The sequence below is a fragment of the Oncorhynchus gorbuscha genome, linkage group LG24 (assembly GCF_021184085.1).
Source record: "Oncorhynchus gorbuscha isolate QuinsamMale2020 ecotype Even-year linkage group LG24, OgorEven_v1.0, whole genome shotgun sequence".
Classification (NCBI taxonomy): Eukaryota; Metazoa; Chordata; class Actinopteri; order Salmoniformes; family Salmonidae; genus Oncorhynchus; species Oncorhynchus gorbuscha.
This window is the reverse complement of record NC_060196.1, coordinates 6,992,375-7,012,038: the sequence shown is the minus strand read 5'-3', so window position 1 is coordinate 7,012,038 and position 19,664 is coordinate 6,992,375. Positions and strand designations below refer to the sequence as shown.

Below are 19,664 nucleotides of genomic sequence, written 5' to 3'. Positions count from 1 at the left end.
CCACGAAGCATCGTCAACCATCGCTCCCAAAATCCTCGGCCCTTGCGAGTGACGTCACCGATCGAAACGCTATTAGCGCGCACCACCGCTAACTAGCTAGCCATTTCACATCGGTTACAGAAGTGTAACCAAAATACACTTACTGGGCAATATAATGTAGCCATTACCCTCATCACTGTATCATTATGTGCATTATTATCATGTGCATACATTTGTCTTCAATGTCTTCTTACCTTTTATAAACATTCATATTCTCATTCATTCATATTCTCTCTTAATTTATACTTCATATAAATGTGTGGCAGAACAAACAAATGACATACATGACAACAACCACTAAACAACAATTCTACAAAATTATCAAATAGCAATTTAAAAACTCAGATCACCCAACGTTCATTCATTGAAAGCACATCCAGGCCCCTTCACAAGGCTTAGCACATTGTTATCAATGGAAACTTCCACAGCTCTAACCCAAGATACAGTATTGACTTCAATGTTTCTCTGGTGGCTTGACTATTCCAGAATCCCCTCTGGATGGCAGCTCATAGATCCCTCTTGACTTCAAATTTGCATATGCAGGAGTCTCTCTGGCTGTCCATGTAAGGTTTACACCCCATGTGCATGACAGCCTCAAACAGCAGGGTCACAGTATTCTCACACGCTGTAGAGAGAGAGACATGGAAACACGACTTGATCATTATATACAGACATGAAACGCACAGAAAAATGAATCAATATCAAATGTTATTTGTCACGTGCACAATTTACAGTAGGAATAAAAGGTGCAGTGAAATGCTTGTGCTAGCTCCCTCAACATTGCAGTACTATAATTAAGCAATATGGCCCGAGGGGTGTGGTATATGGCAAATATTCCACGGCTAAGGGCTGTTCTTATGCACGACACAACACAGCCGTGATATATTGACCATACACACAAAAAACAAGGTGACTTATTGCTATTATAAACTGGTTACCAACTTAATAGGTGCAGTAAAAATACACGTTTTTTCATACCCGTTGTATGATATGATATGCCACGGCTTTCAGCCAATCAGCATTCAGGACTTGAACCACCCGTTTTCTGTTGCATGCCCTAATATGGATATAGACCTCACCCTAAATTATAGACCTCACCAGAAATGCCATCAAGGGGAGTTGTATGATCTTCCGCACCAGCAAGATTGTTAGACTGGTTAAACCTGACTGAATGCTGAACTCACCAGTGAAGTGAAAGTGAAACAATTGACAATGGTGAGTGCAGGGTTCAGTATTATTTAACCAGGCTACAAGATGGTGGGCACATTATTGAATTAACTGTGAGGAATGCTTGAGTCAAGTCCTGCCCTGTGTTCAACACTGGGAGCATATCAATATATGAATCAGCGTGGTGTTCAATAGGCAACACATGGAAGAAAACAGAAAGAAACAGGGTGGAAGAAAACAGACAAACTGGCAGCAACTACAATAAGAAACACATTGTCGTGTTCCGTTGTAAAAAGTTCTCTGTTGCATGCCCTAATAAACACAACCCAGTTGCCATCTTACCTTGGACACTCTGGGCAAGTCCCAACATCTTCTGTAATCTCCTACAGATGGTCTCCAGGCATTCCTGGAACTCATCGTCACAGTCGTGTTTATCACGGTTACAGGTGTCATAGCAACGGTCGTGCTGGTTACAGCACTTGGTCAAGGACGGGATGCCGATGTCAAACTGTAGAGTAGACAAAAGAGATGACCATTAGATCAATGCTCACAAATATTCAAAGCAATATATGATATGACAGGTGTAATAACATTCCTATAAACAGTGGTCGCTGTACAGGGGAGCCGCCCTACTATGGCTGACCCTGTAAAACATTCCTATAAACAGTGGTCGCTGTACAGGGGAGCCGCCCTACTATGGCTGACCCTGTAAAACATTCCTATAAACAGTGGTCGCTGTACAGGGGAGCCGCCCTACTATGGCTGACCCTGTAAAACATTCCTATAAACAGTGGGTCTAAGGCTGCTGTAAAACATTCCTATAAACAGGGGAGCCACCCTACTATGGCTGACCCTGTAAAACATTCCTATAAACAGTGGTCGCTGTACAGGGGAGCCACCCTACTATGGCTGACCCTGTAAAACATTCCTATAAACAGTGGTCGCTGTACAGGGAGCCGCCCTACTAAGGCTGACCCTGTAAAACATTCCTATAAACAGTGGTCGCTGTACAGGGAGCCGCCCTACTATGGCTGACCCTGTAAAACATTCCTATAAACAGTGGTGGCTGTACAGGGGAGCCGCCCTACTATGGCTGACCCTGTAAAACATTCCTATAAACAGTGGTCGCTGTACAGGGAGCCACCCTACTATGGCTGACCCTGTAAAACATTCCTATAAACAGTGGTCGCTGTACAGGGGAGCCGCCCTACTAAGGCTGACCCTGTAAAACATTCCTATAAACAGTGGTCGCTGTACAGGGGAGCCACCCTACTATGGCTGACCCTGTAAAACATTCCTATAAACAGTGGTCGCTGTACAGGGGAGCCGCCCTACTATGGCTGACCCTGTAAAACATTCCTATAAACAGTGGTCTCTGTACAGGGGAGCCGCCCTACTATGGCTGACCCTGTAAAACATTCCTATAAACAGTGGTCGCTGTACAGGGAGCCGCCCTACTATGGCTGACCCTGTAAAACATTCCTATAAACAGTGGTCGCTGTACAGGGAGCCGCCCTACTATGGCTGACCCTGTAAAACATTCCTATAAACAGTGGTCGCTGTACAGGAGCCGCCCTACTATGGCTGACCCTGTAAAACATTCCTATAAACAGTGGTCGCTGTACAGGGGAGCCGCCCTACTATGGCTGACCCTGTAAAACATTCCTATAAACAGTGGTCGCTGTACAGGGGAGCCGCCCTACTATGGCTGACCCTGTAAAACATTCCTATAAACAGTGGTCGCTGTACAGGGAGCCGCCCTACTATGGCTGACCCTGTAAAACATTCCTATAAACAGTGGTCGCTGTACAGGGGAGCCGCCCTACTATGGCTGACCCTGTAAAACATTCCTATAAACAGTGGTCGCTGTACAGGGGAGCCGCCCTACTATGGCTGACCCTGTAAAACATTCCTATAAACAGTGGTCGCTGTACAGGGGAGCCGCCCTACTATGGCTGACCCTGTAAAACACATTTCACTGCACATATGTGTGACAATAAACAGTCTGCACACACTGCACCCCCCACTGGACTAATAGGGAAGACCATTGCTATAGATCAGTCATACATGACACTAGCTCACCTGGAATCCGAACAGGGGTGACCCACATCCATTGGGTGGGTTTGGTTTGTAACCAGGCCGGGGTTCTGGTTTGTAACCTGCAAGGAAAGAGCAAAGGTAGAGGTGTTCAGAGTTCTTCTTTAATCTTGTTGAGAGAGACAACCTGTTCAGAGAAACTACAGTGTGTGTTGGGGGTGGCACTGTACCAGCTTAATGGCTTTGTTTGTGGAACATAATCACTTTCAACTGAGCTTTTTAATAAATGGCTTGTCTGCATAATAAGCAAAGTAGTTATGGCCATGTTTTTAGTTCCATTACCAACAAGTACTGACTGTGTGGCCTGGGAGACCTTACCATCGCTGCATTCATAGTGACACAGTCCATCTTGTCCTCCAAATAAGTCCAGAGCAACGTTGAGGTATTTGTCAATGTTATGGATCCCATTGCGAATGGTTTTTTAAAGTCATCCGCCAGTCCGGTGTTTCAGGTTCCTTACTACATGACACACAGCTCAGAAATCCATAGAAAGATAGTAAGTTAACGAGAAAAACCGGGATACAACTGTTATGATGCATGATGACAGCACCGGTGCTAGAAAATAGTTGCAATTGGTCGGCATGTGAATCCAAAGTTAAATGACTGCACCAAACGTCGGTAAAAAAATCATTTCACACTTTCCCAAATGTTACACTATTGGTCCTATTCGGTGTCAACAAATCGCCTGTCATGCAATGCCCTTCCCGGATGTGGGATTAGTCACGTGACAGCAATAAACCTATCAGTGCCAATAGATACATTGCACTTACAGTACACGTGGTCACTCAACTGCTCACAGATGTTCGAAGTTCATGCATGCCACGGACAAACGTATATTCATGACCGATTTGATTTTTACTGAGAAATGGTCTTACTTTCTATTTTAAGGCAATAATAATTGTCTGTGTGCCCAGTTATGTCAATTTAAAAAAGGCAAGAAAAGTGTGCTGGTTTGCTTAACATACAGGCATTTGAAGTGGTTTATACTATTACTACCTAAGTACATTTTAGCAGTTCCATTTAGTTTTGCTACATTTAAAACTATTTACATTTAACACCAAATACTTAGTATTTTACTGGGTGACTTACCTTAATAGACAATTACAAAAGTATCTTTCCTTTTACTCAAGTATGACAATGGAGTACTTTTCCCACCACTGATCAATACAAGTGATAATCACTGTAGGCCTATAACCTATGTATTTTTCAGAAACACCACAATTCTCATGGGCTTCCAGGAAAAACAGCAAAGTCTCCTTTCTAATAGACTTGTTCAGTTGCATTTCAGTTTTAAGAATCACAGTACCAAGCTGGAGCATGTAGCCATACAAATCCACAACATCTTTTACAAGCCTCATAAATATGGTGAGGCCATATTAGGTTGAGAACAAGGCTTCTTGCAAAACAAAAGTGAGACTGTATACAAACTACTAGAGTAATGGATCTGTATGCCAGGGAGAATATTATGTGGAGAGAATAGGCCTACAGTCTGGGTACTAGGAACACATTTTAAAAGGGTGTTTAACCTGCCCTTCCATCGGCTTCATACACACAATTGCACAAGCGCTTGTGCTCGAAACAAATCAAAATTGCTTCTGGTAATAATTTATTGTTTATTCAAATGATTAATCGAGCAATGAAGAAAAACCTTGTTTTTCTACTTAAATAACTCCATAAATTTTCAAACATTCAAAATGAAAAATATACAATTGATGAAGATTATGGTTCCGACTTCACATTTTTTCCCAGGCCAAAAAAAGTTCAAGTGAGACAGTGGTCATTTCTTCATCTGCGGAATGAACTTCAAGGTCCATGTAACTCCACACAAGGTTCCACTGTGGGTTCCACTGTGGTAGCTAGGAAGCATTCTCTGGGTTCCTCACAATACTAGCACTGCTAATGTATGGATTGGAAGGAGGGCAGCATCTCCAGATGAGCCTACAAATCTTTTTTAAGTCAAGCAGGTGAAGTAGTTATCTAGAGTGAAGACGGTGATTTGCTTGTTACAGCAGAATGCTTGGCGCTTCAATACTCGAGGCACCACCACAATGCCTTCTGCTTTTCCAGTCAGTGTTCATTTCCAGAGTGGGTTCTTATTTCCAGAAAACACAAAAAGACAAGCAAAGATAGAAGAGAAAGAAGTTGTGGTTCTCAAGTGTTTGGGAGGTTGGTCTATTCTTCAGTTGGTTCATTGAGATGCAGCAAGGCAGTTCCCAGGGAGGAGGGGGTGGTGAGGAGGATGGAAAGATGGGGACTGGGGGAGGGATGGGGACTGGATGGGGACTGGGGGAGGGATGGGGACAACTTAGAACGTCAACGGTAAGGCTAATTATTTGTATTTTTCCTCCTTTCAATCTCCATGGTTTTCCTTAAAAAAAAAAAACATTTACATACATATTATATATCTATTCATATAGCTCTTCTAAAAGCGTCCTGTGGGAGCCTGCGGCATCGGGCGGGCTCAGCCCCCTCTGAACAGGTCATTTAGTCTGTCCAGCTCCTTGCAGTTATCCATGGTCATCAGCTCAGCCTTCTTACGCAGGCGGTCGTCCCTGTAGACCTTAGCAGCATACAGCAAGTCTGTTTCTGAGAGAGAAGGGGAGATGAACAGAAGACTCAGTCAATATCAACAATGTCACACTAAGCTACGCGAGGGAATGCTTGTGTCACAAAATAGGAGGAAATTAATGCCTGTTTTGTACGAGTAACTTGTATTGCTTTACATGGGGCTAATTTGATTGAAGTCCTCACTGTAATTATACCCTGCAGGGGCTGCGTGCTACGCCACTGCTTATAACTATAAGAAATCTGTGTCAAATCAATTATATCCAGGTCAGAGCTTCAGCTAGGCATTTGGTTTTCTAACTTGGTAGGTACGTTGCTAGATTACAGCAGAGACATATAATCTCCTCCTGGATCAAGATCCCTGTTGCCTAAAGTGTTTTAATACTTCTGGTAGTACCTGGTATGGTACAGAAACGGTATGAGCATCTGGATACCGCCCAACTAATAGAAGCATGATGGACACCTACTTGTCTGCCTCTCCTTCCAGCAGTTGTTCCTGACATTAGACACGTAGTCCTCCTCCACGTTCTTCTCAATCTTCTGCAGATTGGAACCCTTGTACTCTGTCTTGAAGTCTCTGTTGACGTAGTAATCCACATGCAGGTTCTCCGTCTGCCGTTTCACAGTCTGCCCCGTGGACCTGGAGAGGACAGGCATCAGGTTACATACGGCTGTTCTGAGAACAGAGAGATGTATAGCTTTTTATACCTGGTGAAGAGAGGAGGCGATGGGAATGATCAAACACACACAATAAATGCATCAGTACTTTACTGGTAGGTGTGTCCGTTACATACAACAACCATGTCACCATTGGACAGTATTTTTCAGCACCGAGCATGTGGAGCAGGGGTACAGAATTAAAGGCCTGAGCCGTGTTCAGGTGGGAGAAAACGTTTTGAAACGGAGTGGTACCACTTAAATGCATGATGTGTCCAATATGAACACAGATTTTCATTTTCTGTGGCAAAACCTTTAAGTACTGTGATCCATACTGAGCACGACCCCAGCGTATGTGTGTGTGTACACGTACGGTCTGGAGTAGAGGCTGTAGGGGGGTAGACACCATCAGTTGGCTCAAGATGGACACCAGGATCAGTACAACGATGGGTATCAGCTGGATAAACATGGAGAACCCTCCCTGGAAAACAGATTACAAAAATCACTAAGCATACACTATTTTGTCCTGCAGCTCAGTTGGTAGAGCATGGCACTTGCGACAGCAGGATAGTGGGTTTGATTCCCAGGATCACCCATACGTAAAATGTATGCACGCATGACTAAGCCACTTGGGATAATAGAGTCAGCTAAATGGCATATATTACTATTTAATATTTTAAGACATGTACTGTCCTGTTAGTGACTTTGCACGTTTCCCTGCTTTACTATGTAGCACACCGAAATTAACTAGAGCTCATCCCAGTTAAGGTTGGAACGGTTGCGTCCTTCACTAAAACAGAGCCTGCAATATGCTGCCGAGACTCCCATAGCTTGTAGGGGGGTTCTGCTATGGAAGTCTGACCTGAAGTTACCCCAGACTCTGTAGGTATTATATTGACAGTCACAGTATACATCTGGCAGTGTAGATGCCAGACATGCATACATACATACCTCTCCCCTCTCCTCTGCTCTCTCCCGCCTTTGGTCTGTCTGCTGGCTGTATCGCGCCCTGCCGTTGGTGAACGTGTGGGCAGCCGCTGTGGAGAGGAGGTACCCTGTTAGTGACTCGGCAAAGACTTGCAATACAATACTCATTTAATAAACATTCATGTTTGAGCAAGACAATTGTGTTTAATTGATGTAATGAATTAAGACTTGTTTATTAAACATTGAGACAAACTCTGCAACCACTGGATGAAATGAACTTCAAATTGTATGAGTGTCTCTTACAAGAGGGGAATCCTCCTCCGAAGAACATGTTGAAGAGGTCCTCGGGAGTGATGTCGGCCTCGAAGCCCGGTGGAAGTCAAACCCTTGGCTGTGGGCGTGGCCAGGGCTGGTCGGCTCCTCTGCCCCCGTGAGGTCATACTGCTTTCTCTTGTCCGGGTTGCTAAGCACGGCGTACGCGTTGCCGATCTCTGTTTGAACCACAACACACTCATGGTCAATAAGTGTCACATTAAGTCAGCAAAAAAGTAGACATTGGCCCGGATCCGATGCTCCATTTAACACTGATCTGCAAACTTTACGTCGGGGGGGGGGGCAGACGTAGATACTCTGCCAGTCCTCAATCTATTCCAATTCAATTAATGGCAGGTCCAATTTATGCTGCTAACAATGCTGTAGGGGCTCACTTGTTCCAGACCCGGTCCGATCAGTGAGGGAAGCAGAAGAAGTCATTTTTGAAAGCTACTTTATTAACCAGAGCTGAGTGAGAGAGATCATTCTAGCAGGCGGGAGGGAGAGACAGCAACCAACCAAGCTGACTGGCACTATAGTAGACCAATAGCTGCCATAGCTCGATTATTTATCATCAAACATGATTACGTAGTGCCCGTCTTAACTGCATCAAACTGGGAAAAGCTGGTTAAGGTAGGCTGAGGCTGCAGTGCATACGCTTCCTGATCCTACAGTTACAAACAATTCAATTCAGATAAGTAGCAGCCTGCCTACCTATTGGTTATTCTTCTCCTTTAACTCAGTCATTTTAATTCCATTGATTAGATATCTCCTAACTTTTGCCACACACGGAGTAAGGCTCAATGGCTGTAGCCCATTGCCACTTTGATGACTAATGATTGGCCAACAACCTACACCCGCCACTCGTGAAAACAAGAGCAGCAGCATAAATGATACAATCTCTCCCTCTACTGCAGAAGTTGCAGTCGGATTTGTACCTTCCGGACAAGTTGGTTAAATTTACACATACCCGAGACCTATGTCAATCATATATGATCCGACCCAGACCTGTGACTCGCCCGGGTCCCGAAATCGTGTACAGGTGGATCCGTGAAGACCTGTAGCCGACATTACAGCCACATTTTTAGTTATTTAACTTGGCAAGTCAGTTAAGAACAAATTCTTATTTTCCAATGACAGCCTAGGAACAGTGGGTTTAACTGCCTGTCCAGGGGCAGAACGACAGATATGTACCTTGTTGCAAGTTCAAATCCCCGAGCTGACCTTTCGGTTACTAGTCCAACACTAACCACTAGGCTACCCTGCCACCCCTGTAGATGCCAGACATGCATACCTCTCTCCTCTGCTCTCTCCAGTCTTTGATCAGTCTGCATCGCGCCCTGTGATTGGCACCGAACACAAAAACAATGCATGTGAAACTTCTTACTTTTGAAGGCCTCTGTAGCTCCAGGGGCTTGGTTTTTGTCTGGGTGGAACTTGAGTGCTAGTTTCCTGTAGGCTTTCTTCAGCTCCTCCTCATTGGCCTCCTTGCTGGTGCCCAGGACTTCATAGTAGTCCTTACACCGCTTTATCCTTTAAGAGAGATGACAGTGAGTGATTCATCAGGGCTATGTTACACATGTCCAGGAAACAGACCTAGTTCATTACAATGCAGTGGATCTAATTAATCATGAGGGTTGTAGCACAGATCACATTTGGCCCAAAAGCAATACAAAAAACCTCTAATGGATATGTTTTGCTTCAAGAACTAGTGTTTGGAAAGTATCTAGGTTGTGCCTTTACATTTAGAGAAAATAAACATCCAAGTGAATAATTTTCACTTCTGGTATGTTTCGCAAGCGTTCCAGGAAGTCTCGCAATGTTGCGCCTCTGGGTTTAGAAAACTGTGCTCCTGGAGTACCATTTGGAACCACAAGAGGGCAAATCAACATTGGTGGCAGAACAGAGCAGGAGAGTTCAAACGCAATACACAGAGTGGATTGCATGACCTGCAGAAGAGAGATTGCCTCCAGTCTCCAAGGAGAACCACCTGAGATACTTGCCAGACTGTTACATTAACATTCAATTAGAATATCAAATATATGCTGATGTCACTGTGTACCTTTCAATTGGAGGTTAAACCCTACATTGCATGTAGGCCTGTTTTAACAATAAATACAAGTTAGTCTCTAAACAAACACAGCATCTTAGTAAACAAACATACCTTCTTATGCTCTTTACAATGGGACTAGATGTTGGTCAGGCCTACCAAGCACTATGTGAGTGTTGCCATAACGAGATGTGTCACAGCTCTCTTTTGTCTCACTCTCTCAGTCCCTCTCCTTTCCCCTCTCACTGGCCTTATGGGCACCTTGCCGAGTCGGAGGTTCCCATAGGGGTAGTATGGTGTGTAGAACACTGCAGTGTCCTCATTGGGCAGTTGATTAACGGCCCACACACACACCAATGGCACAAAGCAGACCACAACAAACCACCCAAACAGCTCTGCCATGAAAGACTTGCATACAAATACACAGACAACCCGTCTGCTGTCATTAGCTCAGCAAACACTGCAAATATTCCACAGGCTTCAACTTCAAACCAAACTACAAAATGTTGAGCTGAGTAAGTGTTTCAACAGCAGCCTTCTCTACATAAAGTGTGTTATTGGCTGGCTCATAGTACAGTAGAGAAGTTTAACCCCTCTGAGTACACCACACTGGATGATCCTGTAGGTCAACTGCAGGGTTAATTAACAAACCATAAAGATGCTAGAGAAAACAAAACACGGAGCCCAATAGAACCATCTAACTGCCGTCAGACGACCTCGCTCGGGGAAGGTGGTGGAGGCCTAGGCTACACTCGGCCCATTATTAGCAACACTTCTGTTCAGCAGGGACATCAGTCGCTTGGAGCTCCCAGTCCCAGCCACCTAACTCTGGCCTATGGGGACAGCAATGATGAAACAGTGACACAGAAAGAGAGGTGTTTAACAAGAACTCTCAAGGGAGATCATTCTAGAACACCCCTCCCCCATGGTTGGTATGATTCAGGGTCCAACAACAGTGGCCAAAGACCCATACTAGCTAACATACTATTTAGCACGTACCGTTCAGTAAAAAGTGTGCAGTGTGTCACAACACAGTAGTGGCTACTGATTGGCCGAGTGGGTGGGGCTGCATGCGGGTCAATCCCCCCCAATTCAACAGAAATGAATCGCATTAACCAACCTGATAATAGCCCATTTGATTAATTTCTCAAAACAGGAATGGAGTTATAGTCTCTCTATAACCAGCCTCAGTAGGCCTATCACATTCAACCTATACTGCAGTAGAGCATATAGCCCAGTGGTGTAGAACTCATTCCATTTATAGCCTAGTGTCTGCTGTTTGTTCTTCTTCTGTTGAATTAAGAGCTGGACAACCAGGTGAGGGGAGTTCCTTACTAATCAGTGACCATTAATCAAGTACAAGGGAGAAGTGAAAACCCAGTCACTCTGCCCTCCATGGAATGAGTTTGACATATGTTATCTCTCTCATTTAAAAAGGACTGAAGACAGAAACAGATAATTTAGTTCAATTTCAAAATATTAGTGAAATCAAAGTGCTGTAGCATATATAAATTAAATGGTTTAGTACACACACAAGAACTCAAAATGTTCAAATCAAAAGCCTATTGAACAGAAGAAGAAAAAACTGTCAGGTGAATCGCAAATTCAGAACCGCTGGACAGTAACAAAGCACTGATCATTGGGAACAAGATCCGAATGACTGCTAAGGCTTGATCCATAAATTAAATAGTTTGTTTTGTAGGCTACCTATCTATCTGTTCAAATCAAAAGGCCTGATTAACATGACATCAATAATGCAGCCACATCCCGAGTCCCTAGTGCAGACACATTGACAAAAGATGGTTTATTATTAAAGCGCTGATGGCCAAGAGAACAAGAAACAGAGAAGCCAGAAATTCCACCGTTTTCAAAGATGTAGCCTACGATGCAATACTTGTGATCATTTTAAGGAGAACAAACTCTACTTAGCCTACATTTGAAACGCCACGCAGAAGCTTCATCATTTAGCATCTTCCCAAATAAGTAGCTTTGTTGGGCCCAAGTTCTCTTCAAGTAGCCAATCCCTTGCAGCCCCCCTTCCAATGTATAGTGCGCACCGAATGCAAGTAGATGAGCCGAAATGAGTATAACATCCTGGCATTTAAACCATAGCTTATTTTAACATTTCTCACGACCCCCCAAAAAAAAAAAAAAAAAAAATCTAATGACAGCTGTAATCTGGAAAATCTCATTTTTACATCAACAAATAACCTTCAATTCATAGCCTTTTCATCTCTTATCAAAAGAACCCAATACATATATTTACTCAGTAAAATTATATTTCTCAAATGATTCCCAGCAACAATTGTATATTGTCCCAAATAATAATCTAGTCCCCCGTAATTTAAAAAAAAAACAAAAAAAAAGGTTTATTTTGGGCGACTACACTGACCCAGACGTTGAATACCACTGCTTTAAACCAGGATGGGCATCTGGACACAATGAATCGTTTAACATCACCTGACTTTCACCTGTTCCACCGCAAACTGTCAAACAATCTCACAAGTATCAGACACCGTAAACTCCCAGCTAATATCTAATCAACGCAACATTATCCCACCCCTGGTTATCCACTATTAACAAACAATTGTTTAATTTTTATTTTTTTTTTAAATAAGGCAATATCTGCCAATTCATTTCCAGCAATATTGCCTGTGTGTCTATGTGGTGCGTGAGTTTATCACTCTGTGTGTAGCCAGTGGATGTCATAACTGTCTTGTGGGTTGCCATAAATACAGTACCCAAAACCATCACTTAAACATTAACTGCAAAGATCAGAATGATTACTAAGGCTTGATCCATAAATTAAATAGTTTTAGTTTTGTAAGCTAGGCTACCTATCTACATGTTCAAATTAAAAATATATCATGAGTAAGTATATCATTTATATCTATTATTTCTCATTTGCAAACTTTGCCATGAAATGAGTAGTAGAGAACCATCGCTAGACCGGCACGTTATAGATGGCAAATTCCCCAATCACTAGATGCATAAATTAAAACGCCAAAAGTGCAATTACAATTTTTAAAATAGTCTTGAGATGTGATTTAAGCATTCACATGGACTCAGAACATCCCATTCCGTTGGTTGTCTATGAACAAAAATAATTTTAAGAGTGAAAAATTTAACAGAATATAATTTTGGGAAAATAGTCCATTTATTTTGGGAGCGGAATGACAGATTTTAATAGGGCCCCCCTTCGAGTTGTTTATTAACCATTATAAACTGGGTGGTTTGAGCCCTGAATGCTGATTGACTGAAAGCCATGGTATATCAGAAAGTATACAAAAAGATGTTACTGTTATAATTACTTTGGTAACCAGTTTATAAGAGCAATAAGGCACCTCGGGGGTTTGTGGTATATGGCCAATATACCATGGCTAAAGGCTGTGTCCAGACACTCCATGTTGCGTCGTGCTAAGAACAGCCCTTAGACGTGGTATATTCGCCATTACCACACCTCCTCAGCCCTTATTGCTTAATTATTTTTACCAGATATATTGACAGAAAACAGAACACTACTTTCTCTCTTACACTAAGGACCAGGGAAGAGAGTTGCAGGGGAGAGAAGAATGTGCCCATTTGATAGCTAGAAAATAAAATACACCTTGCGCTGCTGATTTTTAAAAAAGTAGCTCTCATGCTAGTGTAACGGATGTGAAACGGCTAGCTTAGTTAGCGGTGCGCGCTAAATAGCGTTTCAATCGGTGGCGTCACTTGCTCTGAGACCTTGAATTAGTAGTTCCCCTTGCTCTGCAAGGGCCGCGGCTTTCGTGGAGTGATGGGTAACGATGCTTCGTGGGTGACTGTTGTTGATGTGTGCAGAGGGTCCCTGGTACGCGCCCGGGTATGGGCGAGGGGACGGTCTAAAGTTATACTGTTACACTAGAAAAGGTTGGAGACCCCTGATCCACAGGTTAGTAAAAGGGTTTGAGAGGACATGGATTTCAGAGCCCAGGCGTAAGGTATGGGGGTCTTACCATGGTAAAAGACTAGGGGATCAGGCTAGTACAGGTTAGCCTAATTGGAAACGTGTTCAGGATGTTGTTTAGTTCATTCTGGACTAGCTGGCGTGGCTCACCATATCTGGCCTTCAGGGCCTGGAGAACTGCAGTGTATGGTGTTGCTGAGTGCATAAAGGATTGGGCCAGCATGTATGCACTGGGAAACCGTAAATGATCCATTAGTACTTGGTATTTGTAGCGTTCTGACAGATGACTGAATACCGTGTAGGCTCTCCAATGCCATTTCCAAAAGGACAAATTCACTCTCCTTTCTGCTCTCAAAGTATGGCAGTTTGGGTCTGGGAATTCCATAGGCTGAGGCTACTAGAAGTTTCATAATGTTGGCTCCCTCTTCTGGTTGCATGAAGGATAAACCAGGGACTTCTGATGAACCCACTGTGGCCTCATTGGGCCGGTCCTCTACTGTCCCAGACCCTCCATTGGTGGCAGCCGGAATTGGGTGAGAGCCCTCCCACCTGATGTTTGAGGACTGGCCTGGCCTGGCCGAGAGGAACGATTTGCCGTGGTTGGTAATTGGCGGAAAAGCGAAGAAGTGATGCTTTGTCCAGATGGGGGAATGCTAACTTGTGTCACTGGCAGAGAGGGCTTTGGTGGAGCGGCCTGTCCCCCGTGCTGGCTGTTGACCCTGGAGCCTCCGGGGACTGTATGCCATGGGGTACCAGGGGGGAAGATTGGGAAAGAAAGGCAGACAGGTTAGGTCCATGTGGAGGGGTGGTCAGGTAAACTCCCTGTTCGTTCCTCTCCAGGAAGGATGAGACCATCCGTGCCTCCTCCAAATCCCTTCTGGCTTGACAGTGCAGTCGCTGCTGTGCCAGGTCCTTGGCAATGAATTCCCGTTCCTGTAGAGCTCTACGGGCCTGCACATCCAATTGGTGACATCGTTCATCAGCCTGTCGTTCCTCCTCAATCTGATGCTCAATTTCCTCCAAAGCTAATAGTTTCATCCTGTCTTGTAGGACAGCGGTCTGTGAATCGCTGAGGGCTAGTGAATGGCGGCTGCCATGGCCACTTCCAAAGGGGTATCCACAGGTCAAACTTCCACTCCGTCTAGAGTGCTTCACGATTTCCCATTAGTTTTTAAGGGGTGAGCGGAGCCTGCCTCAGGAAGCTGGTCGACCTGTGCTGTGGGAGTCACCTCCATGGGTTCTTCCTGTAGACCACTTTCCTGCTCCAAAGCAGTTTCCGGTCCTTGGCTCAAAAGGGGATGGTTGATGGCTGAAACGTATAGTTGATCCAGCAACACTTTGAGCTCTGGTGGGCTTGCCCTTTGATGTCGGAACCTCGACCACATAATCCTTAAGATAACCAGGTGCTGGCCTGGTTCTGCTGGTGGTTGAGGATGAAGCCTTTGTTGCCTTAGGCTTAGCTCCTGGATATTTCCTTTGTTCCAAGACCTTTCCCTCAGCTGCTCTCTCTCCTCCTCTTCTTCCTTCCAGTGGAGACAGTTCTTCCCTCTCCGCCTCCATTTCACCTGTCTTTGGTTCAGTCATCATCCGGTTTCGAAGGACCGGTTACTGTCAGAATGTTAAGCATAAAGCACTGACTAATGGTCCCTCGATTGAGACAGAATGACTTGGAGTACATGGGTTAATTATTTTTGGTGTGAAGGATATACTTCCAGTTTCATCTAAAATACATCTGATTTGTGTGAGAGCATGCTCACACGACATGTGACAGATCCTTATCAATTTCCTGTTGTGAGAAGAACCAATCAGGTTAATAAAAAATGTAACTTATGATCTATTTTACACACACATGCAACAGGAAATTCAGGTGAGTAGGTGAATTTTACAATCCACCATTTCCTCATCTTAACAGGTAGTCATACGAAAAAAAGAACACCCAAAAGTGTCAGTCTCCTAAATTCACATTGATTACAAAAACTCAGGGTCAACAACCCCAACCAGGCTGAAAGTGGCTCTCCCGCCCTAATCGCCACATGAGAATGCACCAGAGTGAAGCAACACAACTACACACAGGCCTGCATGCTGCACACATGAAAAGTGGGACAGAGGATCGTACCATACGGCCGTCAGAGAGGGCGGAACAGAGATTTTACAAACAGATAGCCAATCCCAAACCGATTACGCGAGTGAGCAATCAAGTGGAAAACAAGTCAAAAGCCTCCTGCTCACCTCTGCACTCCTTCCACCTGGTCCTTGGTGAAGCCCTTGGTGCTGGGCTCGCCCCCTCCGGCCTCCTGGTCCTGCCCACCAGCCCGGGCCTTGGTGCTCTCCGAGGAGCTGTCTGCAGTACGCTGTCTGCAGTGTGTGCCATTCCCCGCAGAGCTGCCGTTCCTCGTCAAGGTGTCCAACAAGGCTAGGAGGGAAGAGAGAGAAGACAGAACAAAGCATGACGTGGCACATTCAGAAAGAGAGAGAGACTAAGCTAAGCACTTCAAAGGCAAATTTCACAGAACCAGATTAAAGACAGGTCCTCGACTAAAAAGCGTTCTCATTTTCAATCGAAAGTGTTTTTTTAGTCAAGGCCTAGTCTTAATCTGGTTCTGGAAAACTGGCACTCAATCTTACAGGGCGAAACACTAGGCTCTTGAAAGTCAGACCACCATGCAAGGGAACATCAGCGGTTCACACAGAAACTAAGGTTACATTGTTCCCAGCATCCAGTTGGCTTCCATAGACGAGCTGTAGTTGAGATCTGGTCATGCTTCCATGAGAGCCGCAGGCGAATATATCCAGCTCTGGTTGCTCAATGAGAATGTGCTAAGCTTTTCCAATGACACAAAGCAGCGCTCTGTGTCAGTCTACCCATGACCACTGCAGCAGCAGCCTAAGCAACAGCCTGAGTATACTGCCTAGTGCATCACTGTGCTCTCTGGCAGCACCCAGACTGTGCAATACAACTCTGCAATTAGTGTGAAAGTTCACACAGGTAACTGTTGGATAGACACCCCAGAGTGAGAATACTGGCATGTCGGGAAAGATACTCATCTTAATGGTTGAAGTAGTAAATGTATTATTGCATGACACTGAACTGAAGACTGTGGCTGTTTTTCTTCAATCAAGATGCAATCTTCCTGAATCTTCCTTGAATCCACTATTCTTTCTTGTTGTGAGTTAATGAAATAAATAAAAACTGAAATTAAAAGTGAATAGGATGATGGTTCCCTGGCCCACTGCCCTATCATTCCTTACCGTGGCCCCAGCTTAGCTCTGGCTTATGTGCTACCATTGTTCCCTCAGCTCTGGGTCAATCATTCAATTAAGGGATTTAGGTGGACAAGCCTGTTCATCCCTCTAACCTCATCCTGCACGAGCCACGTTACCTCCTCTGCGCTCAATGGAGTCCCTACAAACACCTTCTCGTCCTGCACGAGCCACGTTACCTCATCTGCTGACAGTGGAATCCCTACTAACCCTCTTACCTCATCCTGCAAGAGCCACATTACCTCAATTTCCAAAAATGATTCTCAGCAGAAGTTGAGACAGCCACTTTTCTACTTCCTTCCATTTTTTTGTGAATAAGGCATTGGTGAGGAAGAGCTCGCAAGTAAGCATTTCACTGTACTGTTTGCACCTGCTGTATCCCATGAACATTACCAACTAAACATTGATTTGAGTGAGGTGAATAGGCTGCTATAGCCATCTCCTTGGTGACCATTATAAACACTATTTAACCAAACCTTGAGTATTCACTACAACTAAATGTTCCTAGTGAATGTAAACAGTCATGTTTAACTGCATGATGTGAGAGTTAAGCCAACATGAGGAATAATTGCTGTCAACTGTCACATAGCCAACCGTTCAGCTAATATGTGTTCTATTATATATGGCTGCTGTGGAAATTGCCATTTACCTTCATAACAAGGTAAATGTGTCTCCTGCCTGACATACTAGTATTGACCATTTCAGAAGCTTTTAAAATATGATTGGTAGGTTGCAGGCTGCACAATTGACCATAATGCAAGCAGCCTCTTGCAAGGACACGATTCACTCACAAAACATAAGTGTTTGATTACAGACAAGCACTTTTCAACAGACAAAGCAATGAATTACAAAACATCACGGCAGCTGAGAGCAATAAGCAGATCAGTTGCTTATGGCCCGAGGTAGCTGCTGGATCATCACCATGTATCAATACCACCGCAGCCAGGCATGGCTTGTGTCCGGCTAGTTAGCCAAGTCCCTTACTAAGCTAGTATCAGGCCTACATTGATACCCATTTTTAAATTACATTTCTGTCATGGGGACACTGGAAACAACCCCTAGCTGGCTAACTTACTGGTGCATAGGAATCACCTGCTTAGCCAGTTGACCTTGTTATTACGAAAGAGAAATACCATACATGTGGGGAGATAACATCCCAGATTGGGAACTTCGCTCCACTGACCACATAATGCAAAACTGAATTAGTTGGCAATCCAACGTTTAGCTAGCTCATAGGCTAACTAAAGTTTGTAAATGATAGTTAGCAATAGCTTTGCCAATTGGCTAGTTAGCATAGCCAGTCCACATTCGTCAATGAGCTAAAACATAACTATAAAATGAAACATAGCTTGTCAAGTGAGACATTTAACCGTGGATGATGTCAACCTTATCAAATCAACAAAATGGGCTAAGAAATGGCTAACGTCAAGTAGTTAACGTTAGCGACATAGTACACACTGATAGCATGCTAACGTTAGTTAGCAATTTAAAGAAACGTCACTTCTTCCTTTGCCCAGAGCAGTTTAAAGCGTTAATGACGTTACTTAACCAGTTCATCATGTATTCGTTTGCGTATTATCCGTGTATTGCAAGTGACTATATTCCAAGGCAAGTTCCCAAATCGTATTTTAAATCAGTGTTTAATGTGTAACGAGCTAACTAACGTGGCTAATGAACTGAAATATGGTAACGTAGATATTTACCTTTCGCTTTGTAGGTTGGAAAGAGCTTCTCTGCTTTGTTTAAGAATTTCACCGCCTTGTCTTTGTCTCCTGCTTCAAGAGCTTTAGTGGCTATATTTATACATTTCTCTGCTTCGTCTCTGTTCCCTTCCATCTTTCTTCCTCCCCCCCGGCTCTCAGCTGACAGTAGTGATGGGTAGTTCGCGAACGAACGGATCTTTTTGGTGAACGTCGGGAACCGAATCAGTGAAAGAGCCGTTTATTTGGCTCCCTGATTTAAATACTGCTACAACAGCTTTTATTGTATTTACATCAATATATTATTTAAATTCATAGTATTCATACAACACAATTAGATATTTTTTAACCCCCTCCCCACCGGCAATCTGATAGCATATCAAATAAATCATGAGAAAAACTAGTAAAATGAATAATACATAGTAAATCTACTGAACAATACATCATATAGACCCAGAAAAATTGACAAATTATTGATACTCTCATGAATGTAAAGACGCGTTGGTTAAGACTTCAGAAATTTCCACTGCTGCTTTTTTCCATGTGTCCAAAGTGGACACCTTGGCCCTGTGGATCCTGGTGTTGCTACTGCTTTTGATCTCAAAACGTTTTTTTTTTTGCAGATAATTATTTTGTAATTTATCTAAAGCGGGTGAATCTTCCCTGCAGAAACAAAGTGGGCATGTCAATCTAGTCCATGCAACAAAAACAATTCAGCGCCATCTAATAATCCAGCCAGGTAAACATTTATTTGGAGGTGCATTTCCTGATTTGACATAATGGGAACCTACCTTTTGGGCTTTAAATTGGAAATTTGTTATTTTTTCACTGCTTCTAGTTTTACATTTCTAAAATGTTCAACTTCATATTCATAATCTCCAACACCACACTAACATATGTGAAAACAGTGTTTATGTTTTGCAGTCAAAAAGATTGGAAACACATCTTCCTATGACGT

The 19,664-nt window shown here is 43.7% G+C and overlaps 2 protein-coding genes across 2 annotated transcripts; both read right to left on the bottom strand.

Annotated features, from left to right (window-relative positions):
* Nucleotides 1–222: 222 nt before the first annotated feature.
* On the bottom strand, nt 223–3,901 carry LOC124013097 (group XIIA secretory phospholipase A2-like). The gene is given in 6 exon segments (XM_046327256.1): nt 223–664; nt 1,549–1,714; nt 3,289–3,365; nt 3,622–3,724; nt 3,726–3,862; nt 3,865–3,901. Coding segments are annotated over 6 exon segments (624 nt in total). The 5' UTR covers nt 3,887–3,901; the 3' UTR covers nt 223–545.
* Nucleotides 3,902–4,896: 995 nt separating this feature from the next.
* dnajb14 (DnaJ heat shock protein family (Hsp40) member B14) lies at nt 4,897–18,904 on the bottom strand. Its single transcript, XM_046327513.1, is given in 10 exon segments — nt 4,897–5,889; nt 6,336–6,508; nt 6,899–6,925; nt 6,927–7,006; nt 7,477–7,562; nt 7,756–7,818; nt 7,821–7,943; nt 9,152–9,297; nt 15,975–16,158; nt 18,710–18,904. Coding segments are annotated over 10 exon segments (1,140 nt in total). The 5' UTR covers nt 18,843–18,904; the 3' UTR covers nt 4,897–5,764.
* Nucleotides 18,905–19,664: the final 760 nt, after the last annotated feature.